The sequence below is a fragment of the Scyliorhinus canicula genome, chromosome 20 (genome assembly GCF_902713615.1).
Source record: "Scyliorhinus canicula chromosome 20, sScyCan1.1, whole genome shotgun sequence".
Taxonomy (NCBI): domain Eukaryota; kingdom Metazoa; phylum Chordata; class Chondrichthyes; order Carcharhiniformes; family Scyliorhinidae; genus Scyliorhinus; species Scyliorhinus canicula.
This window is the reverse complement of record NC_052165.1, coordinates 67,825,385-67,850,393: the sequence shown is the minus strand read 5'-3', so window position 1 is coordinate 67,850,393 and position 25,009 is coordinate 67,825,385. Positions and strand designations below refer to the sequence as shown.

Genomic DNA, 25,009 nt, shown 5'->3' with positions numbered 1-25,009 from the left:
TCCAAGCTATTGCTTACTTTATTTCCTTACATCAAAGAACAAAGACTTTTAACCACGTCAAATGTGCTGAACAATTGTTTGTGTTGCTGTTTATTGTCAATTCTTTTTAAATGCCCAAAAGAGGCTCAAACACAAAAGGTGTGGGAAAGACCAAAGAATAGTACAGCTATTATAATTATGTGCTGATGGATAACGGGAGTGTGTGTTGTTACTAGAAAAAGTCAAAAAAGAACAAGAATCCAATGAAAACAGCATCAGAGAGTGGGATAATTTTAAAAAGCAGGAAAGAAACAAGACAATGGAGATTTAGATGACATGTAAAAGCAACAAAAATCAGAAATTAGATATTACCAAACTCAGGATGAAATTAAGTGGTTTAATCATTTTATTCTTATGTGTCAAATTGTTATTGTAGCTTAAGAATGGCCCCCAGATCTTGGGTATCAGCATGCAATATATAAAACTGATCAAATAACACATCCATAAATTGCTGAGCCAAACTTGGATGCAGAATAGAGAACAGTATAATATCTTGAATGTTATCAAAGACACCCGTCTAGGGAAAGTAAACCATCCACCATGGCTTGTAATCTGATAGAGCAGAAAATGCCCAACTAAACGAAGCACCGAAACGGAGAGCAGCATCTTAACTGAGCGCAGGAGAAAATGGGGCATTAATCAGGAGTAGTATAGAGAGAACTGGAGATGTGGAGAAAGACTTGCCACTTAAGCCCAAGTCTGGAGGAATATATTTTTTTTATTACAGTTCAATGCAAACCTCTCTCTTTCCAGATACTGGCTCCTCCAGTAATATAACCCCTTTGGAGCTGGGCAATACCAACAGTTCACAACCTGCTTTTCCTCTTGAATGTGTATTAGTCTATCAATTCTAACCCAACTTGCACCCTCTTTCAAATCATGTGTTTTGGTCTCTTCGACCTTCTTAATGATTCAACTCTTAAATAATATATTCTGTGACTGTGGGTTGTTATTCCTCCTTGTTCTAATCAATCCCTGTAGCATTTGATAATGTGGATAATCCCATCCACTTCCATTCCCTCTCCCATTAGAATTATGAGGGAATAATGTGGACAGATCAGTTACATGGAATAATGATTTTCCCTTGCTTGAAGCTAATAATATCTTGGTACCATTTTGCTGCAAATGTTGACCCTCCTTCATAAATCATATTACAGAACCTAGCAATTAGAGGTATGCTGATGATTACTAAAGATTCCCTACAGTACCGCACACTATTCAAATATGAAGCTGCTGAAAAAGCTGTGATATTTCCCTTTCCCTGGGCTGTACAGCAGCAGCCAACACATTTTTATACACAAGAGTCTATTTTTTTACAAAATAATACAAGACTTCCTGTGCTGCAAGCTTTAACAATCTTGCTAACAGATCAAAATGTTACAGGTGAGTGATGTACTCATCTAAAGAGGCTTTGGCAATGTCTAAGCTCCGATAAACTTTTCTTCACAGCAGTGGTAAACCAGTTTTACTGTGCAGCAGTTATGTCATGGAGATGTGCACAACAGAAGTGATGAAATTTCTGTCAGAATAAATATCTACATCAGTGAAGGTCTATATCCCACACTTCTGTTCAGGAGTTGTACCGGGAAAGGAATATGAGCAGAAAGAAGAGTGTTTCAATATTGTGAAACATGTGTTGAGGATTAAAAAGGTTTTCTTTTAATCTTTGAAAAGATGACTCGGCAATGGGCCTATCTTTTTCCTCTTGCACATCAACACTTCCGCCAGTCAGCACCGCAGTTTTGAATAGGCCGTCAATTCCAAGTGAACTATGATTTTTCAAACTTATTATTTACATTCCCAACTGAATAAATGCCCCTGCAGCAACCTTACAACCAAGATTTTTTTTTTCCCCTTTTCTTTCTTCAGACGACTTTATTTCTACCATGTAGCTCACCGGAAAGCATTTAAAACATGATTTCTGCAGACGGCGCCAATATTTGTGCTGCTTAAATGGAGTAAATTTGCTGGACTCCTTCCTTTATAGAAAGCATTTCCCAACGAAACTGTAAGGAGTTCAATTATGAATAAACAACTGCCTCTTACTCCACTTTTGGAAAAGCAAATCCTCTTTCGAATATCCAGGTAGGATAGGATGTGAGAGTTTGAACCCTGCATTTTCTCCGGAAAACTGGTTCTGTGATGTGTGTCACCTGGAGGCCTGAAGGTTTTGTTGCTTTTTCTTCTGTATGTCCAACTGAATCTCTTCAGGGAATTGGTCTATATGTTCCTTCACACAGGGAATGCAGAATCGCTTTGTATAGAACAGGCTACAATCCTAAAAGGATTATTTGGGAAAAAAAAGAGAAGAGGAGAAAAGTAGTAAGTTAATAAAAATATACATCTTTCTAATCCACAGGTATGTTTGTGATCCCACGTTCCTCCCCCTCACATCCTCTATCACAACTGCTTCTATCTTCCTTTATGACGTTTAGGTTTCCCCCCCACTATTTTTACCAAAAAACTCCTGTTGTTTCTTGCTACAATACCACATGCTAATTATGTGAATTCTTCTGAGCACTTCAAATGGCAACTCAGTCTTTACAATGTATCAGACTAAAGTAATTCGAGGTAAGATTTTGAGAATCAGATATACAAGGAGAGTGTCTCAAAACTGGCAACCTCAGGGCTTAGTCCATGCCTGATTTCAAAACTTGTCGCTTTTCAGAAAAGAAATTGGAAACCCTCAACTCAGCGAATAGGGGAGACATGAGAACCAACTGTTATGATTGCAAAGCATCTTAGATGAATGGCCGCGTCTCTGCTGATATTAATTTGCAGCTCACGTATTGGATTTAATAACTCCCTTATGCCTCCCCGACCTCCCTACGACAATCAAACTGAAATGATGTTAATGCTGGAACTTAAAACTTTTATTTTGATTCATGCAAGGTTCAACACTACTCTTTAATAATGTTCTTTGAACTGACTTGCCCGGCTGCCCATGGAACGTAAAGGCTTTTGGGAATTAATTGGAATGGTTGGGGGATTCTACTTCGATGGCCTTAATGGCATCAAAACTCAATGCTGTTGCAAGAATATGTCCCGATTCCAAGTGCAATATAGAGCTAAATATTCTACCTCACTGGATTCTGCTGGAGTCTTTTAATCTTCCTGGGTGAGGTCAACATCTCCGACCGCTAGGAGCGTGGGAAACAACAGGCGTGCAAATCCGCACCAATGCAGCAACTCCACAAACTTTTCTGAACTGATTAGGTAGGGTCATGAGTCGCTAAGCCACTCAAAATGTCAGACAAAATGTATAACTGCTTGGCACTCCACCACACCTATCCAGCGACCAGCCAAACAGGCCAATGAACTTTTTAAACTTTTGCATGGCCCACCTAAACAAAGGTTTATTTTTCCGATGCCGTCGGTTTTCAAATAGCCAAATTTGAGGTACTCTATCTGCATTGATCAAATGTCAGGCCTTGGGGAGAAATGGACAACGGAGGAGGCTTACCTGTCCATAAGCCACATCAAAGAAAGATGAGGAAGGGGCAATCAATTGGGGACTTCAAGCAAGCAAGCAAAGGTATTGGAAGGTTAAGATAATGTCACTGAGAAGTTGAGAGGGTGCAGAATGGAATAACAAACAAGGAAGAAAAGGGCAGGCAGGCAATAATTCAACAGAAGAAGCCACTGGAAAATTGTGCAACTTGAGGCAGTGCAATACTCTGAGAGACAAAGCAGCCAGGTAATGTCTGTGAGAATAAAGCAGAGCAAAGATAATTTTAGAATTCTAAAACAAAGCGATGGGGTGGCAGCAGGGCAAGCTGAAGATGGGGCTGGCTGTTTGACACACTGGGAAAAGGCAGTACAATAATATAGGAAAAGGAGGAAGGGATAACTGCAATCTGGCTTGCCCTGGCATCAGCTCTGCAAGAGAGGAAGATACATTGCATAATGTTGTCCACTGTGCTTGCGATCCAAGTGGTTTTGCTCCTCAATTACTGATATATGAGCAATTATGCAGCAAACATACTTGCCCAACGCACACGGCATTGTTGCACAGACAACAGTGGGAGCCAAGGATGAGGAACGTGTCCTTTTGAGGGGTGAATGGATCATTCATGGTGTAGCACTCCTCCAACAGTCTATAAAAAAAAAATAATTGGTAAACATCCACTCTCCATGGTGGAGCTTCTGTATTTCACTCTCGTGCTTGTACCAGGCACTTTACATTTATTATATTTAATGGGCTTGAAAACCTTGCCATTTAATCCGCTAACCTTATCTTGTATTCAGGTAACTTGCACATCACAAAGAAAAAATATTTACAGGCCACAAGTTTATATTGATCTGGGCTGACGTAGTGTCCGCATATTTCATGGGCGAAATAGCCCCTTATACTTTACTTCAACACAGGCAAATTATTTTTAAATTAAATGTTCACTAGGGTTTCAAGGCAGAGAGGATGATAATGAGATAATCTTTAATGGGGATTAGGGAAGGGGGGGGTGGAATCCAATCTTTTCTGAGGGTCCAGAAAATCAAAATGGAGCAATGAAAAATATAGAATGAATGAGAATAGAACGAGTGCAAATTTAATTTAATGGAAGTTAGAAGCCTCAGGGCCATGGAAATGCATTACCTGAAAACAGCCCTGAACTAAAACAGCCTTTGATCAGAGGTTACTGGAAGTTTTGAATTTCTGATTTAAAATAAACCATGAAAGGTAAACAGGCTATACCAACGGGCTATATCTCTACTGTAGTCAACTGCAAGATCTAAATAATTTTTCTACCAAATCAGCATGGTGGTGTAGCTCCCACAATTTATTTACAAAGATAGTGTGGTTCTGTAAAGGAATTCTCAAATACGGTAAAAGGATACATTCTGCCAGGTCTGTCTCATCTTTTCTACCAAGCATTTCATAGCTCTTTTTGGGCATTTAACTGCGTTACTGTCATTGTCACACATCAAGAGGGCAGTCACGTGACACACTCCTGGACCTCTATCAATTCCATTACATAACCAACTATTTAGAGATTCTTAAAGGTGGTCTGGTCTTTTCCTGACAGTCTGATGTGATAACTTTGGATCATGAGTGGTCCAGGATTTTAAATCATAAAATTAGCCACGTAATGGGACTAATTGTTCTTTAGCTCTACAGTTATGGTTCAATATTGGACTAAGAGTAGGCCATTTAGCCCGACGAGCTTCTTTCATCGTCCACTGAGTTCACGGTGAATCTGTGACCTAACTCCATATCTCTGATTATCTTTGGATAACAAAAAACTATTGATCTCAGATTTAGCATAAACAAATTGGTCCAGCATCAATTGCCATTTGTTGAAGAGAGTTCTAAACTTCTACCATCATTTGAATCATAAAATTTACAGTGTAGAAGGAGGCCATTCGGCCCATCGAGTCTGCACCGGCTCTTGGAAAGAGTACTCTACCGAAGCCCATACCTCTATCCTATCCCCATAACCCAGTAACCCCAACCAACACTAAGGGCAATTTTGGACACTAAGGGCAATTTAGCATGGGGAATCCACATAACCTGCACATCTTTGGACTGTGGCAAGAAACCGGAGCACCCGGAGGAAACCCACGCACACACGGGGAGAACGTGCACAGGCAGTGACCCAAGCTGGGAATCGAACCTGGGACCCTGGAGCTGTGAAGCAATTATGCTAACCACTATGCTACCGTGCTGCCCATATGCTACCGTGCTGCCCAAAGTATATAAGTATTTTCTCAATTCACTCTGAAAGGCTTGGCTCATAATAATACTCTTTATTGTCACAAGTAGGCTTACATTAACACTGCAATGAAGTTACTGTGAAAAGTCGTTAAGCTATGTTCGCTTGTTCTGGGCTCTCCGAACATCGGAGATAGTTTTTTCCCATGTTCCCTACCAATCTCCATAATATCGTGAAAGCTTTGATCAAATCACCCCAAATTTTTAAACTCCTGGGGGAACATAACGTTAGTTTGTGTAATCTCTCCTCAGAATTTAACCTTGGTGTCATAGAACAGTACAGCACAGAACAGGCCCTTCGGCCCTCAATGTTGTGCCGAGCCATGATCACCCTACTCAAACCCACGTATCCGCCCTATACCCGTAACCCAACAACCCCCCCCCCCCCTTAACCTTACTTTTATTAGGACACTACGGGCAATTTAGCATGGCCAATCCACCTAACCCGCACATCTTTGGACTGTGGGAGGAAACCGGAGCACCCGGAGGAAACCCACGCACACAGGGGGAGGACGTGCAGACTCCACACAGACAGTGACCCAGCCGGGAATCGAACCTGGGACCCTGGAGCTGTGAAGCATTTATGCTAACCACCATGCTACCCTGCTGCCCCCAAGTATCATTCTGGTTTAAGAATGAACTTGTAGGCCTGAAGCCTTGGGTGTCACAGGTAATTGAGGCCCAGAAATATGCGCATTTTTGCCCTTATTTTGCCAACGTCAAGATACATCCAAGTATTGTGTCCAAGTAGTACTGAACTTAAATTAAATCATAAATCAAGGTAAACCAATCAGTGAAGAACACTCTTAAAATAATTGAAGTAACAGAAAGTTAGCTTTGTTTCTTGCTGAAAATGTTGAGTGACCTCCCTGAATGAGCACTGTTAAGATATTCCAGTTTGAGAGTTTGGTGGAAGGTTATTGTGGTTTAATGGAGTCTGATAGCTAAAGATCGAGGAGAGTTGGGCTTATTGTACATCTCTGGGTAATTTACATATGCCCAAAATTCCATGATGTTTTAAGCCATGTAATTGGTTTACATCTAGATTATGAGTGGATCAGGGTGCAAATTTGGAGGAGATTTCAGACCACAATGCTTAAATAGTCACTGCCTACTTTAAATATAAACATCAGGGATGAAGTATGTCTGCTCTATTAAACAGGCAGCACAGGCACAATGAACCAAATGTGCTGTAAGTTTCTATGATACTACGGAGTCTCTACTATCTGCTGCTGAATAACATATTGTTATAATGATCAAAAGTTACTAACACAACAGAGCATGCGTTTGGGGGCTTCTGTCCATGGTAACTGTACGGTGCTCTGAGTCCACACAACCGACATTCAAACACCCCTTCTGGCTCTTCAACGGACTGCATCTGAAACAAAGGTGCAAGAAGCCATTTCATTTATTATTACTCATGACAGATTTCCTATTTACATACAGCATAAGAAAATGGGATTGTTAGCATTTGTAACGGACTGAATTGGCAGCACAGGCTTTAGAAAGGAGCTTAGGAGCAACTTTTCACCCAAAGGGTTGTGAATCTATGGAATTCCTTGCCCAGTGAAGCAGTTGAGGCTCCTTCATTAAAAGTTTTTAAGATAAAGATAGATAGTTTTTTGAAGAATAAAGGGATTAAGGGTTATGGTGTTTGGGCCAGAAAGTGGAGCTGAGTCCACAAAAGATCAGCCATGATCTCATTGAATGGCGGAGCAGGCTCGAGGGGCCAGATGGCCTACTCCTACTCCTAGTTCTTAAATCAGTTTCTGGTTCGACCTGTGGTTGACTGAAAATAAACTATGCAGAGGAGGAAGGTCCACAGTCACATATGGATTTTCACTCAGTCAGCTCATTTTTATCGAGTATCACTGGGCAAAACAGTTGGCCTCGGCAACCACTGCAATTATTGGGCAGAAATGATCAGTGAGAGTTTCTGTTTTTAATTGCCATCCTGTAACCCTTGCTGAAAATACACTCACGTGGAACATCCAGGGTGAGAACAAGACTTGCTGACCTCCAAATGCTGACTATCCTGAAATCACTGAGTCTCTGGTCTCGAATAAGGAATAGTAGCTTGGATTCCGCAGTTTGTTAGTCTTCTCACTGTTACTGCTGCCGCCCCTTCATCCCATAATTCTGCTAATTCTTCCCAAATTGTTCCTTTTTCTTGAATATAGTTTTCTATTTTATCATTGTGTTGTGATCCAGTTGATATTATAGCTGGATGTGAAGATCCCAGAGTGGAACCTGGCTCAAAAGAGTATAACTTTTAAAAATAAAACATGGAGAAACAGTGTAACAGGAGCACTACACTTTAACAACAAGGAAACATTTATCAGACATGAAACAATTGGATGCTACAATACTTCTTTACTCTTTCTCAGCTTAACAAATTCACCCAGATTTAGAGATTAAATTGATTACAAAGTTCCTCTAATGATACAATGATCTCATTAATACAGTCCCATTTAAGCACATAAGCTGACTGTGGTCAAATACATGCACTCCGCTCTGAACCCAAGTTAGTGTGTGTGGTTTTCTCCTCAGAACCCCCCAGATGATTGACACGAGAGTTTCCAAACTCTACTACCAAAAACACGCTGTAAAATCTTCTCATAAGAAAAGTACTTTCCTTTAACGGTTTGCATTCAAAATCCAGTCCAGGTTTTCCAAATGACACTCTTAAACAAAGCTTCCACTCCATTTTTAACAATGAATTCATCCAGCATTTTACACCAACCCCTTTCGGATTTCTTTGTCTTGACTGCTGTGCAAACTACTCAACTGTTTTAACTCTCGATTCCCAGACTAGATTAAAATGGCATCACACGTTTGGTTAACCTTTAAAGGCCGCTGTCTCACTTTAAATGTGGTTACAACATATAATGAACTCCAATTGGCTTTATTGGTTGGCCAATTGGAGTATGAGCTCCCTCAATGATAGCTCATTGAGGGGGCCCATATAATCACCTGTGTAGGCTTTGTGAGCTAGTCTTAAGTTGACTGGACTGCTAGCTGCTCCTGTAATATCGTTATTGTAAATAAATATTGGTGTGGTGACGGAACTCCTGCCTCCCGTGGATTACTACAGTGGCGACGAGGTAAACTACGAATTTTGCGGAGACCAGCTTCCGCACTCGGAGGGTAAGCCTTGCCATTTAAAAAATGCCGTTTTTTGGGAGGTTAGAGGCATTCGACCCGGCTATTGAGGACTGGTCCCAGTATGTGGAGAGAATGTGTTACTTCTTCCGGGCAAATTATATACTGACGGACGAAAGGAGACGGCTTAGCCTGCTGTCGGCGTGCGGACCCTCCGCTTTCGCCATTATACATAGTCTGACTTATCCCGATGCGCCGGACACGAAAACTTTCCAAGAAGTAATGGAATTGGTGAAAGAGCACTACGACCCAAAACCACCCCTCATTTTGCATAGGTACAGATTCTACACAGCGAAGCGGGAAGACAGGGAGTCAGTCACAAATTTCTTGACCCGCCTGAGAAGGCTGGCGGAAAAATGTGAGTTCGGCCCGACGCTAAATGAAATGCTTCGGGACCGGTTAGTGTGTGGTATAAATGACCTCACAATACAGAAATGCCTGTTGGTGGAAACGGAGCTAGACTGCAGGCAGGCGTTACAGCTCGCACTGTCCCTAGAAAAGGCAGCAAGTGGGGCGCAGGAACTACAGGGCACGCCAATGGAGGTAGATACCTGTGAGAGGGACTACCACAACGGGTCCTGCTACCAGATAGCCACACTCAGGAAAAACCTGAGGAATAGAGGGAAAAAGGAAAACCCCAGAACTGCCCCCAAGTCTGCCAGGACTAACTGGAGACCGAGGGAAGTACCGGCTGAGGCTCCCCCAACAGAGAAGGACTGTTTCTGGCACCCGACAGAGTGGGGTAACAACGACAGAAACCCTAGAAGGAGGTGGCAAAAGAGGAATAGCAGGTGGGGACGCAGGGAAGTGCACAACCTAGATGCCCCATCCTCTTCCAAAGGGGAACAATTATATAATATTACGACGAAGAAAGCAGAACCCATTCGGATTACCCCACGGGTGAATGGGCGGCCGACAATAATGGAAATAGACACGGGTGCGGCCGTATCAGTAATGGGAGTAGCACCATTTAGAAAAATCAAAGATGGACTCCAGCCACTAACCCTAACAAAAACATCGACGAGACTTAAAACCTACGCGGGGAACCCCTGGAAGTTCTAGGCACGACTCATGTACCTGTGGAATATGAGAAAGAATTGCTCAGATTACCGTTGACGATAGCATACCAGTTCTACAAACATCACCATATTTGCCAGATATATAGAAGTGGTACAGTGGCACAGTGGTTAGCACTGCTGCCTCACAGCACCAGGGACCCGGGTTCAATTCTGGCTTTGGGTGCGTGTCTGTGTGGGTTTCTTCCGGGTGTTCCGGTTTTCTCCCACAGTCTAAAGATGTGCGGGTTAGGTGGACTGGCCATGATCAATTGCCCCTTAGTGTCCAGGGATGTGCAGGTTAGTTTACAGGTAGAGGGCGGAGTGGTTCGGTGCAGACTCGATGAGCCGAATGGCCTCCTTCTGTACTGTCGGGATTCTATGATTCTACAACAACATAGCCTCCGCAGTAATATAGTGGCAATAAACAACACTACAAATCCCCTCTTGCTGGCCAAGATGCCAAGAAATGAATGCACACGCAGGGCATTACATGTGATTTTCTATATCATAGCACAAACCAAGAAGCAAGTCACTATCCTGCCACCTTGCCACACCAACACTTAAATAGGAAAGAAGTTAGTTGTGGATGAATTGCTGCTATCTGACTGGGAGCCAAGGACATTGACACAAGGCCAAGAAAAACAAGGAAGAAAAGATTGAGTCAGAATATTTCAAATGTCGGCAGAGTTTCACTTCTGTTTTACTGTGCAATCAAAAGTGAAAGTCTGCTGAAGTATTTCAACACTTGTGATGACAGTGCTTAATCATTGAAAGTTCACTCCCACAGTTTATACTGTTATATGAAATTCTTGACTCTTAAGAATCCATTATCCACTATATAGCCACAACCCAAATCCACCAATATCCATTTTTCAGTGAATGCTCTCCACTCCTTTCTGGAAGGTACTGAGGCATGCCAGAAGGCAGTTTCAAAATCACATTTCCAATGCCAAGCTCCATTAGCTTTACTTCACGTGTGACTGCAGGCAGTGCTGGCAGCATAGGTCTCTAGGTGGTAATCCAGAGCAAATTTTTTTCCTTCGGTGATGCAAATTTTGGAATGAGCCCCTTACTGCACGTAACACTACTTATTCAAACCAGACCAAAGTGATTTTCAACTAATAGAACATAGAACATTACAGCGCAGTACAGGCCCTTCAGCCCTCGATGTGAAACCCCTCTAAAGCCCATCTACACTATTCCCTTATCGTCCATATGCCTATCGAATGACCATTTGAATGCGTTTAGTGTTGGCGAGTCCACTACTGTTGCAGGCAGGGCATTCCACGCCCTTACTACTCTCTGAGTAAAGAATCTACCTCTGACATCTGTCCTATATCTATCTCCCCTCAATTTAAAGCTATGTCCCCTCGTGCTGGACATCACCATCCGAGGAAAAAGGCTCTCAATGTCCACCCTATCTAATCCTCTGATCATCTTGTATGCCTCAATTAAATCGCCAGTGCAATACTCTCTCCAAGGATTCAGTATCTTTAGTTCACATCCAGTCTTTTTTCCTTAATGAAAGTCAATACATCGTCTGGTCGTCTGGTGTTTCAAAGTAAAAATCCCGTTCCTCATATGTAACCCACAGACGGGCTGGGTACAACATCCCGAACTTCACCCCCTTCTTAAAGAGGGCCGTTTTTGCCCGATTAAACCCAGCTCGCCTCTTGGCCAAATCCGCGCCCAGATCTTGATAAATGCGCAGTTCTCAATTCTCCCACCTGCTGCTCCATTCTTTCTTGGCCCACCACAATCTATGCAAAGGTACCACCATCGCCCTCGGCGGATCATTCGCTTGGGGCTTCTTCGCGAGGGCTCTGTGCACTCTATCCACTTCCAGGAGCCGAGAGAACACCTCAGCCCCCATCAATTCTCCAGCATGATCATCACATAGGCCCTCGCATCCGATTCCTCATTGCCTTCAGGGAGGCCAATGATTCTCACGTTCTGCCTCCTGTTCTCCAGGTCCTCCAGCTTCTCTTGCATTCTTTTCTTCTTTTAAAAATATTTTTATTCACCATTTACATATTTTCTTCAGAGTTTACACCCCACCAACAAACAGTAAACAGTAATAAATACAATGTCTATCCCCTTATCAACAACAATGATCCCATCCTCCCACCGTTCCAAACAGCAGCCCACCTGACAATATAAGCATCAAATAAAACAAACCCTCCCACGGTGGGAAAAAGAAGAAAAAAGTGGGAAAAAAAGGAATCAGGAATCGCCTATGGTCATCATTAACATATAGAGTCCACCCTCAACCCCTCCCCCTAATATTCAATGCCATCCAATCCCCGAAAGAGTACCGTGAATGACACCCATGAATTGTAGACAGCCCCCACCCCCCAAACCTCCCCCACCCCTCCCAGACTCCTCCCCCTCTTGTAAACTCCTCCCCCAACCTCAGTTCCTTCCCCCAACTTTTCACCCCGGCTAGACTCATCGGAACCTGTTCTACCAGGCTCTGATGGCCGCAGCCCCTCCCCCCACCTCGCTCCGTTTCACTGGTTGGCTTAAACCGGCCAGCGAGGAGACCCCCGCCCGGGTCTCCTTCCCCCTTTCCTGGTCCCAGGAAAGGATGTCCCGAAGCGTGGTACATTGGCGAGACCATGCAGACGCTGCGACAACGAATGAACGGACATCACGCGACAATCACCAGGCAGGAATGTTCCCTTCCACTTGGGGAACACTTCAGCAGTCAAGGGCATTCAGCCTCTGATCTCCGGGTAAGCGTTCTCCAAGGCGGCCTTCAGGACGCGAGACAATGCAGAATCACCGAGCAGAAACTTAGAGCCAAGTTCCGCACACATGAGTGCGGCCTCAACCGGGACCTGGGATTCATGTTGCATTACATTCATCCCCCACCATCTGGCCTGGGCATGCAAAATCCTACCAACTGTCCTGGCTTGAGACAATTCACACCTCTTTAACCTGGGGTTACCCCTATCTCTGGATCTGTAACGACTTAATCACCTGCTAATGCTTGCAATCTAAGCATTGTCTGGCATCTTTGAATTTGTCTATATAGGTATTTCTGGAACATACCTCTTCATTCACCTGAGGAAGGAACAGTGCTCTGAAAGCTGGTGTTTGAAACAAACCTGTTGGACTTTAACCTGGTGTTGTAAGACTGGTCCCAGGAAAACCAAGAAATCCCCTTTAGCACACAACCGCCGCATACACACCCAAGCCTCAAAGAACTATCATTGCAAATGAAAGCCCCATCTCTTCCCTTGTCCAAATATATACAGCGTTGACTCATTTAGTACATCCACCAACATGCAGTGAAAAACTAAAGTTACATGAGGCTACATCGGTACACAACCATTTCTCAATTCTGCCACAGTCCTTCTGCCTTCTCCTGCATTATTTTCTGACGGTCATTCATCATCTTCACCTTGGTCTCCAGCACGGTTAGGTATTCCTCGTGCTCGGACACTTTTTCTCCACCTCCTGGATCGCATGTCCATGGGTTTCTTGATTCTGCACCATCTGATCAATTGAAGCCTTGATCGGGTCCTTCTTCAGCTTGGTGAAGCAATCTTCAAAAAACTTCGGCAGCTGCTCCGTCGACCACTGTGCCATTTCCTCGCGGCCCTGCTTCTCCGCCATACTTTCCCGCGTTGCCAGTTCTGCTCGCGTCTTCCTTGTAGAACTTTGTCTTCTCACACGGCCACTTCTGGTCCAATTCTCCATACATTGGAGGGGGATTTCTCCTCACTGTCTCACTCTTCACCGATTTATCCAATAAAATCCAGAAAAAAACGCGAGAAAAAGGTCCAAAAGTCCATCACAGGTGGGAGCTATCAAATGTGCGACCTATTCCTCCATGGCCGCCACCGGAAGTCCCCCTATAATATTACTTATTAGTTAATTAATTCATACTTATTAAACCATACAGAATTTAGTCCAGCCTTGAACATTTCGTAAAATGCCTTTCATTCCGACAGCTATGCGATGCAACATTGCTGTCAAATCATATAAAAGGGACTGTGCAACAAAGATTGACTCTTTGTACTCAAACTACTTTCAATATTTTGTACAATTTATCAACAATTATACATAGTATAACAGTTGGAAACATACATTTTGCAAAAAGTTTTTATCAAATAAAATTGTGCATAGTTTATTAAGCATTCTATTAATTCTGCACCAAGACATACAGACTAGGGATCAGAAGTGTGATGAATGTAGAAATTATTATATGTTTTATATTCAGTTGTAGCAATGTTATTTAAAAACCCTGGTTTAAAATACATACCGGTAGTGATCTACTAAAGCTGTAACTATAAAGTCGCTAAAGGGGAGGGAACCATTAATTCCAGACACTTAATTGGCTGCACATCAAATGCTGTGATTGCTGGAGATTCCCTGCAACGTAGATAATTTATGAGATTGTATTTAGTCCTAGCTAAGCTGGTCATGGAACGTATTGGGATACAGATCATTTAATTAATTAGAGGAGCCAGGTGGGTCTGTAGTCTTGCAGTCTGTTATAGAGGGCGGTATTCTCTGGTCGCACGGTCAAGTGTTTCTCAGCAGTATGCAGTTTGCTCACGGTGGGATTCTCTCTTCCCACCGCTTGTCAATAGGATTTCCCAGACTTCCAGTGGCAGTACGTAGAGGTAAAACATAGTGGCTCCCACTGGGATACTTTTTAGCCCTTCTCGAACAGTTACTGGGGTATTTTTGCTGGAAATCCCACTTGTGCGATGGTATAAGGTTCCCACATAAGGAAAATGTTCAGAAGGACCAGGGCAAAGTAAATTGAAGCCTTCTCAGTGCTATTCATTGAATCAAATGGTGGCGGATGCTGGGACTCTGGCAGCTCCACTAACAGCGGGTTGTGGCTGAGGACCTTCATAAGTCAAAGGGGTTGGCATTGGAGAAGACCAACCAGTCAGTAAAAGTGCACGGCACTGTGATATGTGATAAAGGCGGTGGAAGCAGCTCTCTGTTTTTTAAATTTTAGAGTACCCAATTCATTTTTTTCAATTAAGGGGCAATTTAGCGTGGTCAATCCATCTAGCCTGCACATCTTTGGGTTGTGGGGGCGAAACCCACGCAAACATGGGGAGAATGTGCAAACTCCACACGGACAGTGACCCAGAGCCAGGATCGAAACTGGGACCTCGGCGTGTGAGGCAGCACTGCGAACCACTGCACCACCGTGTTGCCCCAGAAGTGGCTCTCTTGACGCATAGAGCCTAGATTGCCTCTCTGAAATCTAAGATGTCTCAGATGGCTGGTGTGAATAAAGCACTGAGGGCCAAAGTGGATGATTTGGAGAATCGTTCCAGGATCGGAATACTCAGATCAGAGGGATGCCAGAGGGAATGGAGGCCCAACTCCCAGTGAATACTTTTGCAAGATGTTTGGGAACATTGTGGGGAAGGTGGATTCACATCTGGTAGCACAGTGGTTAGCACTGTTGCTTCACAGCGCCAGGGTCCCAGGTTCGATTCCCGGCTTGGGTCACTGTCTGTGTGAAGTCTGCATGTTCTCCCCTTGTCTGCATGAGTTTCCTCTGGGTGCTCTAGTTTCCTGCCACAAGTCGCGAAAGACGTGCTGTTAGGTCATTTGGACATTCTGAATTCTCCCTCTGTGTACCCGAAGAGGTGCCGGAATGTGGCGACTAGATGCTTTTCACAGTAACTTTATTACAGTGTTAATGTAAGCCTACTTGTGACAATAAAGATTATTATTATTATATTATTATCTACACCAGAGCTGGATCAAGCCGATCCCCATCGGACACTCTTAACAGAAGTCATGCCCAATGAACCAGCACGGGCTGTTAGAGTGAGGCTCTACAGCTTCCACACAAAGGAATATCGCGACTATAAATGGGAAGGCCATTCCATCAGGCTTTATCAAGACGTTGGTGCGGATATGGCAAGGAAGCGGACGACGTTTAACAAGGCGAATGCCATCCTGTATAAGAGTGGAGTTCGATTTGGGGTGGTGTAGCCGGCGTGGCTGAGGGACTTCTGAGGCAAAAGACTATTTTTTGATGTGTCCATAAGACATAGGAACAGAATTAGGCCACTTGGGCAGACAATCGAGTCTGCTCCGCCATTCAATCATGACTGATGTTTTCTCATCCCCATTCTCCTGCCTTCTGCCCATAACCCCTGATCCCCTTATTAATCAAGAACCTATCTATTTCTGTCTTAAAGACACCCAGTGAATTGGCCTCCACAGCCTTCTGCGGCAAAGAGTTCCACAGATTCACCCTCTGGCTGAAAAAATTCCTCCTCATCTCGGTTTTAAAGTATCGTCCCTTTAATCTGAAATGGTGTCCTCTGGTTCTAGTTTTTCCTACAAGAGGAAACATCCTCTCCACATCCACTCTATCCAGGCCTCACAGTATTCTTGTACCTTTCAAAAGATCCCCTCTCATCCTTCTAACTCCAACGAGTACAGATCCAGAGTCCTCAAACGTTCCTCATACGACAAGTTGTTCATTCCAGGGATCATTATTGTGAACCTCCTCTGGACCCTTCATTCTTCCTTAGATATGGGGCAATACTCCAAATAGGGTCTGACCAGAGCCTTATAGAGCCTCAGAAGTATATCCCTGCCGTCTCGACATGAATGCTAACATTGCATTTGCCTTCTTAACTGCCAACTGAACCTACACATTAACCTTAAGAGAATTGTGAACAAGGACTCCCAAGTCCCTTTGTGCCTTCCGAAGCATTTCTCCATTTAGAAAATACTCCATGCCTAGATTTTCCTTCCAAAGTGTATAGCCTCACACTTTTCCACATTGTACTTCATTTGCTACTTCATTGCCCACTCTCCTAGCTTGTCCAAGTCCTTCTGCAGTCCCCTTGCTTCCTCAATACTACCTGTCCCACTACAGATCTTTGTATCATCTGCAAACTTAGCAACAGTGCCTTCAGTACCTTCTTATAGATCATTAATGTATATTGTAAAAAGTTGTGGTCCCTGAGGCACACCACTAATCACCGGCTGCCATCCTCAAAAAGACCCCTTTATCCCCACTCTTTGCCTTCTGCCAATCCTCTATCCATGCCAGGATCTTACCCTTAACACATGGGCTTTTAACTTATTTAACAGTCTCCTATGCGGCACCTTGTCAAAAGCCTTCTGGAAATCTAAATAAATCACATCAACTGATTCTCCTTTGTCTAACTTGCTTGTTATCTCCTCAAAGAACTCAAACAGATTTGTCAAACACGACCTCCCTTTGACAAAGTCGTGCTGACTCAAGTCCTATTTTACCATGCACTTCCAAGTGCTTCATGATCTCATCTTTAATAACAGACTCTAAAACTTTACCAATGACCGAAGTCAGGCTAACCGGCCTATAATTTCCCGTCTTCTGCCTCCCTCCCTTCTTAAACAGTGGTGTTACATTAGCCACCTTCCAGTCCTCTGGGGCCCTTCCTGCCTCCAGTGATTCCTGAAAGATCATCTCTAATGCCTCCACAATTTCCTCAGCTATCACTTTTAGGACCCTGAGGTGTAGTCCATCCGGTGACTTATCCACCTTCAGGCCTTTCAGTTTCCCCAGTAATGGTCCTTAGTAATGGTGACTGCACTCACCTCTGCCCCCTGGTTCTCCTGGAGCTCTGGCATCCCACTGGTGTCTTCCACCGTGAAGACTGATGCAAAGTAACTATTCAGTTTATCTGCCATTTCTTTGTTTCCTATTATTACTTCTCCAGCCACATTTTCTTGTGGTCCAATGTCTATTTTTGCCTCTCTCTTACCTTTTACAGATTGAAAAAAATCTCTTCCTATCTTCCTTGATATTACTCTGGCTCACTGGGAGAACTCACTGGGAATGAGTTAAAGTTGCTCTTTTTAAATTGGCCTGAGATGTCACCCAGAGTGGTGATGTCAGTGGAGATGGAATCTTTTGTTAAAAAATATGGGCTGGACAAGATTGATGGAGGTTTCTCTGAAGTTTCTGGAGGTTTTGGGGGCGGGAGATGTTTTTGGGGCAGGGTAAGTTTTGGGGGTGGGGGCAATGTGGAAATGGGGAGTTGTTGGAGTTTCTTGCACATGTTCACATTTCTTTGTTCTTATGTGGGATAAGTATTTTGAAAGGTGGATTTGGAGGGGGGCTCACTGGTATGGGGGTCTTGTTCTTTGTGTTATCACTATTATGGGAATTATATAGCTCCCTGTTAGAGTATTATGCTTTAAGGATTTGTTTTACACTTTGTGTCTTTTCCTTGTTGGTATTTTTCTCCACTCTGGGCAGGGGCTGCCCTGCTGAAGAGTTAGCTAACGAGAGAAGGTGGTAGCTTCAGTTCATTATATTAATTTGGGTTTAGATAACGAGCTTTGTGTTTTTATTCTGTTTGGTGTTAGGGTTGGTAGAAGTAGGGTTTCGTGGTTTTTGCTCACCTCATGGTTATTTGTATGTTCATTTGAGTGTGGCACTGTTTGGGGAGGTGGGAGAAGGGGGTAGGGATAGTTTGCTGACGGTGACTAGAGATTTTTCTTTGTTTTGTCTTGTTGGTGGGTTTGGCAGCCATCTTGGGTGAGCCTGGTGCCTGTACTCTCCACGTAATTATTGGATAACCCCTCTTGGTGGAAATGGCTGCCTCCGTATCGAGTGGGAGTGGGTGGCCCCCATTTTGGTTGGCCTCGTGGAATGCAATGGGGTTGACTACCCAGTGAAAAAGGTCAAGGCTATTTGCTCCTCTTAAACATTTGAATACTGATGTGGTGTTTCCACAGGAGGACTCATTTGCGGATATCGGGCCAGACAAAGAAGGGGTGGGTGAGTCAAATAAGTCACTCGGGCTTTGATTGTAGGGTCCTGGGTGAGGGTGGGGGGGGGGGGGGGGGGGGGGGGGGGGGGAGCATGGCAAATTTGATCAATAAAAGGGTTCAATTTTCGGCCGTTAAGATCTTGGTGGACCCTAATGGCAGACGTGTGATTGTCAATCCTTGGCGGGCACCTCGGGAGGCCTGATTAATCTCTATGCGGCGAATTTCTATGCGGGATGATACAGGTTTTATTAATAAGTTGCTAGTCTCCATTCCATTGGATTCACATCAGATAACTTTGGGGTGGGGGGGGGGGAGAAGGGGGGATTAAACTGTGTTGTAGATACAAGGTTGGATGGATCCAGACCCAAATCTCTGACTCCATCAGGTGTGGCAAAAGCGTTGTTGGCTTTCATGGGCAGAGGGAGGGGGGGGGGGGGGGGGGGGGGGGGGGGGGGGGGGGGGGGGGGGGGAGACAAATCCGGGGCTTTTTTTTTTCACCAAAGAGATAAAGAGTTTTCTTTCTTTTCCCATGTCCATCAGGTTTACTCACACATTGAATTTTTTGAGGTGGGTAGGTCTCTCCTCCCATGGGTGGAGGAAGGATGTTCGATGATTGTGATTGGGTCATGCCCCACATTTTGTAGCTTTGATGCTGGAGTCAGGTCCCTCCCAGTGCCCGCCATGAAGATTCATGATGTTGGCGGACAAAAGATTTTGGGAAAGAATGTCCTCCTCCATTGGGGAAGATATTAAATTTAATAAAAGTGATTCTATCTCACCTTCTACGTTGTGGGAAGCCCTTAAAGCGGTCATCAGGGGGAAGATAATTTCTTTCAAAGTATACATGGAAAGGACTGTGCGGATGGAGTGGCAGAGGCTGGTGAACTCCATCCTCAAAGTGGACCATCGCTTGTCCACACCCCGGAGCTGCTTACAAGCAGGAAGAAGCTGCAGACACAATTTGAATTGCTATCATCAGGTAAAGCGCTGAGCCAGCTACGACGTCTGAGAGAGACTTTTTCTGAACACGCGGAGGTCAGTCGCCTTTTAGCTCATCGGCTGAGGCGGCTGACGGCTACCTGGGAAATTGTGGAGTTAAGGGATTCGGGTGGCAGTTTGGTTTCCATTCTCTCTAAGGTCAATGCGACATTTGAAACATTCTATCGGAATCCCTATAGGTTGGAGTCCCCAGAGGAGAGTTCAACAATGACGAAGTTTTCGGATGGGTTATCCTTCCCATAGGTGGCGAGGTGGGAGGAGTTAGAATCCCCGCTGGATCCTGAAGAAATTATGAAATGCGTTGGGTTAATGCAGATGGGTAAAGATCCCGGCCCTGATGCATTCCCGATTGAGTTAGATATTTCACAGTAACTTCATTGGGTGGCACGGTGGTTAGCACCTCTGCCTCATGGTGCTGAGGATCCGGGTTCAATCCCGGCCCCGGGTCATTGTTTGTGTGGAGATTGCACATTCTCCTTGTGTTTGCATGGGTTTCACCCCACAACCCAAAGATGGGCAGCACGGTAGCATGGTGGTTAGCATAAATGCTTCACAGCTCCAGGGTCCCAGGTTCGATTCCCGGCTGGGTCACTGTCTGTGCGGAGTCTGCACGTCCTCCCCGTGTGTGCGTGGGTTTCCTCCGGGTGCTCCGGTTTCCTCCCACAGTCCAAAGATGTGCGGGTTAGGTGGATTGGCCATGCTAAATTGCCCGTAGTGTCCTAAAATGTAAGGTTAGGGGGGGGGGGGTTGTTGGGTTACGGGTATAGGGTGGATATGTGGGTTTGAGTAGGGTGATCATTGCTCGGCACAACATCGAGGGCCGAAGGGCCTGTTCTGTGCTGTACTGTTCTATGTTCTATGTGCAGAGTAGGTGGATTGGCCACGCTAAATTGCCCCTTAATTGGAAAAAGAAATTGGGAACTCTAAATTAAAAAACAAACTTCATTGCAGTGTTTATGTTCGGCTACTTGTGACACTAATAAATATTATTATACTATTATTATTGTGAGAGGTTCATAGGTCAGTTGATCCCTTTAATATCAGATATGTTCAATAATTCCTTGTCCTGGGGTTTGTTGCCCATTACACTAGTGCAGGCCTCCATTTCCCTATTCCTGAAGGAGGCCTAATGCCTTGAGCTCGGGTTATTTTCCATTGAATAGGGGTACGCAGAAATCCATTGTCTCCTCTTCTATTTGCTTTAGCACATGAACCGCTAGCCACAGCGTGAATGTCTTCCGGTGAGTGGAAGGAGATAAATCAGGGAGGGAGAGAGCAAAGGGTGTCCTTGTACGCAGATGATCTGCTTCTTTATATAATGGACCCAGTTTCCACTACAGATGAGATAATGAAGCTACTTAGGAGTTTTGGCTCCTTCTCGGGGAATAAGCTGAATTTGGACAAGAGTGAACACTTTCTAGTTGACTCTTGGGGAGGAGAGTTGATCAGGGAATGTTGCCCTTTCGCCTTGCCAGATCTAACTTTCGTTATCTGGGAGTCTGGGTGGCCCATGATTGGGCCTCGCTTCATAAATTAATTTATGCCAGTCTGGTTAATAGTGTCAAATCTAACTTGCAGGAGTGGGATAACCTTCTCCTATTCTTGGCGGGCAGGGTTCAGACTATTGAAATGAATGTCCTCTCGAGGTTTTTATTTCTTTTGCAGTGTCTCTCCACTTTTATCCCCAAATCTTTCTTTATTAGTGTCAATAAATTAGTGTCCTCTTTTAATTGGCGGGCAAGGCCCCAAGGATCCGTAGGGCATTCCTCCAGAGAGATAGACAGGTGTTTTCAATAAAAATATATATTTTTAAAGTCAATGGGATTTCCCACTGAAGCCAACCCATGGCCGAGGGTGCGCTGTCAGTGGGAAAAGAGAATCCCAACGAACGGAGAATTCCAGTCAGGATTTTAAGTTGAACAGTAGCTTTATCAAATGCTGTTAGGTTGAGCAGAAGTGTACTGGAGGATCTGCTCTCGAAAGGTCTGCAAGGCTGTGCAAGTAAACCTGTTTTGTTAACTTTATTTAAAAGTGATATTTGAACTGTAGAATCTTGGAATTATTATACCGCAGAAGGAGACCATTCAGTCCATCGTGTCTGCACTGGCTCTTCAAATGAGCCATTTAGAGTCATTTCCCTACATTTTCCCCCGTAACCCTGCATATTATTCCTATTCATTTAATCATCTAATGCCCTCTCGAATGCCTCGATTTGGGCAGCACAGTAGCATGGTGGTTAGCACAATTGCTTCACAGTTCCAGGGTCCCAGGTTAGATTTCCGGCTTGGTTCAGTGTCTGTGCGGAGTCTGCACGTTCTCCCCGTGCGTGCGTGGGTTTCCTCCGGGTGCTCCGGTTTCCTTCCACAATCCAAAGATGTGCAGGTTAGGTGGATTGGCCATGCTAAATTGCCCTTAGTGTCCAAAATTGCCCTTAGTGTTGGGTGGGGTTACTGAGTTAAGGGGTTAAGGTGGAGGTGTGGGCTTGGGTAGGGTGCTCTTTCCAAGAGCCGGTGCAGACTCGATGGGCCGAATGGCCTCCTTCTGCACTGTAAATTCTATGATTGAACCTGCCTCCGCCACACTTCCAGGCAGTGCATTCCAGGCCTGGACCACTCGCTGTGCGAAAAAGTTTTTTCTCACCTCACATTTGCTTGTTTTGCAAATCATTTTAAATCTGTGCTCTCTCGTCTTGATCCTTTTACAAGCAGGAACAGTTTCTCCCTATCTCCTCTGTCCAGCCCCTCTCAGGATTTTGAACATCTCGATATCAAATCTTCTCTTAACCTTCTTCTCTCCAAGGAGAACAGTCCCAAACTCTACAATTTATCCTCAGAACTGAAGTTTCTCATCCATGGAACTCTTCTTGTGAACCTCTTCTGCACTCTCTCCAATGCATTCCCATCCTTCCTATAGTGTGGCGCCCAGAACTGTACACACTATTCCAGCTGAGGTCTAACTACATTCAGCATAGCCTCCATGTTCTTGTACTCTGTGTGCTTCTATCAATAAAGCCGAGGATAATTATTCACTTCATTAACTGCTCTCCCCAACTGTCTTGCTACCTTCTCCTGCAACCCTCGAGAATGTTATTGCATTGGGTTGCTTAATTGGAATTAGTGGCAGGTGTAGCTAGTAACTAAGTTTTTCCTTTTAGTTAAGAACTGTTGAACTGACAATTGTAAAGCTATTTATTTGATGTTAATATGGTTAATTCTGTGTTTAAATTAAAGTTTGTTTCAAAAGATACCTATTGGTCAGTCATCACTCCTGGGGTGAAGTATCTTTTCCTCACAGTTTTACAAATTGAAAAATTGTTTGGGGTTCTCGTCCGTTATTCTAACAGAAGTTGGGGTCTGGTCCGGTATCCTAACAGAATTCAAATCCCTGGCCTGAATCAACCGGCAACCTCCTCTTCATTATCCAGTTAATCGTGTGTGTATTTGTGGGTGTTGTGTTAGTTTTAGCTGTGACATCTTCCACAATTGAATAGTCTGCAGTCACGCCTGCAGTGTTGGCGATTCAGCACGCCATAGTTAAGTTATCATGGGGCTATACTTTGACTGGCCGGGGTGAGTAATACCACAATTTCCTTCATCCTCATCCACAAAGCCTCCGTCTCCCTGCTTCAATCCCGCACCTTCTCCGCTTTCGACGCCAAAAATTGTATAACAGTTTCAGAAGGGCCAAGCCCCCCACCCCACCCCCGCCGACTATTGCCCTCTTGTGAAGTACTGACCCCCTAATCCTTGCCACCTTACCTGCCCGCACAAAAGACAAAACCAACATATCCACCCCATTAAAAAAAACAATTTCGACAAAAAGATCAGTAAACAGTGAAACAAAAATAACTGCAGAAAAATGTTCATCTTAACCTCCTGCACCTGCCCTGCCTACGATAGGGGAAGACTGTCACACCTGGATAGATCTGCCTTGACCCTGCCCACCAGACTTGTAAAGTTCACTTATGGAACTGGGCCCAATTCCGAGCCACTTGCACTCCCAAATATTCAGATGAATTTGTATTTCTTCATTTTTTATTCTTTTAAACTTTACCTTTTTCTTTTTGGCTCCTGATTTTGAAAGGATGTATCAAAATAGTTTTCCTACCTACAAGATTCTGGTTAAGGGGCCACAAAATGCTATCTTCATACAGAAAATCAGTCACAGTGCCTGCACAGGTTCTATAGGTGGTGGGCATCACAGGGAATCGTGTCTGATGGACACAGAGAATGAGGTTAGGGTTTGGATTGTACATCCTTTGGGCTTTGTTCAAATTAGATTTGATGTTTAAATTCTTCTTTTAGCTGTGCCTCATTCCAAGATTAACTTTGTTTTCCTGCAGCCAAAGCAAAACAGATGCTGGAGATCTAAAATAAAAACAGGAAGTGCTGGAAAAACTCAAACAGGTCTGATAGCATATGTGCAATGAGAAAACAAAGTTAACGCTTCAAGTTCATTCTGATTTATTTGGATTATACTTATCTGTTTGGATGAGATTTTCCACACACCTCCGATCAGGAAGGGGTGCATTTGATTTGATTTGATTTATTGTTACGTGTACCGAGGTAGAACGGAAAGTATTGTCCTGCGTACAGTCCAGACCGATCATTCCACACATTAAAAACATGGAAATGGAAATCGCTTATTGTCACAAGTAGGCTTCAAATGAAGTTACTGTGAAAATCCTCTACTCCCCACACTCCGACACCTGTTCGGGTACACAGAGGGAGAATGCAGAATGTTTAATTCACGTCTTTCGGATTTATGAAAGAAAACTGGAGCACCCGGAGGAAACCCATGCAGACACAGGGAGAACGTGCAGACTCCACACAGACAGTGACCCAAGCCAGGAATTGAACCTGGGACCCTGGAGCTGTGAAGCAACAGTGCTATCCACTGTTCCACCATGCCACCCATCTGCAAGGATTCCATGGAACTATTTCCAAGAAAAGCCAGGAGTTATTCACCCCTGGCCAATAATTACCCCCCTCCCCCAAACAGATTATCTGCTCATTGCCACATAGTGAGAGCTTGGTGTACTCAAATTAACCGCTACCTTTCGTACAAGGCACTGGTACCTCGATGATTGAACAGAGCTTTAAGACATCCGGCGATCCTGGAAGTCGCTATACAAATGCAGGTCCTTCCCTCCGCCGTCAGCCCACATGACAACCTGACCGGCTCCTCACCTGATCACGTGATCGCCCTTGCGTACGCGTCGCTGCGGCGCCTGGGGGCGGGGCTAGGTCGTCCAAAGAGAAGGGGCGGGGCCAGA

General features: G+C 44.3%; 1 protein-coding gene across 5 annotated transcripts; it reads right to left on the bottom strand.

The window, feature by feature from the left end:
* cdpf1 (cysteine rich DPF motif domain containing 1) lies at window positions 1–24,969 on the bottom strand. 5 transcript variants are annotated; one of them, XM_038780885.1, is made up of 5 exons: window positions 24,791–24,917; window positions 19,515–19,683; window positions 7,021–7,127; window positions 4,025–4,136; window positions 1–2,317 (listed from the first exon to the last, which is right to left on the bottom strand). In XM_038780885.1, the coding sequence occupies exons 3-5, from the start codon at window positions 7,125–7,127 to the stop codon at window positions 2,189–2,191; spliced, it is 348 nt and encodes a 115-aa protein (XP_038636813.1). In that variant the 5' UTR covers window positions 19,515–19,683; window positions 24,791–24,917; the 3' UTR covers window positions 1–2,188. The 5 variants fall into 5 exon arrangements, with proteins under 5 accessions (XP_038636813.1, XP_038636810.1, XP_038636814.1 ...); XM_038780882.1 differs by lacking the exon at window positions 19,515–19,683 and adding an exon at window positions 7,732–7,999 and having other exon boundaries at window positions 24,813–24,917; XM_038780886.1 differs by lacking the exons at window positions 19,515–19,683; window positions 24,791–24,917 and adding an exon at window positions 24,924–24,969.
* Window positions 24,970–25,009: the final 40 nt, after the last annotated feature.

Bases quoted from the DNA above. Each gene is read 5' to 3' on its own strand.
- cdpf1 (XM_038780882.1), bottom strand. The intron at 4,137-7,020 runs GTTAGTAACTTT...TTTTTTTTATAG, and splicing joins CCAAACGCATGCTCTGTTGT to ACTGTTGGAGGAGTGCTACA. The intron at 2,318-4,024 runs GTATGTTTGCTG...TAATCCTTTTAG, and splicing joins ATGCCGTGTGCGTTGGGCAA to GATTGTAGCCTGTTCTATAC.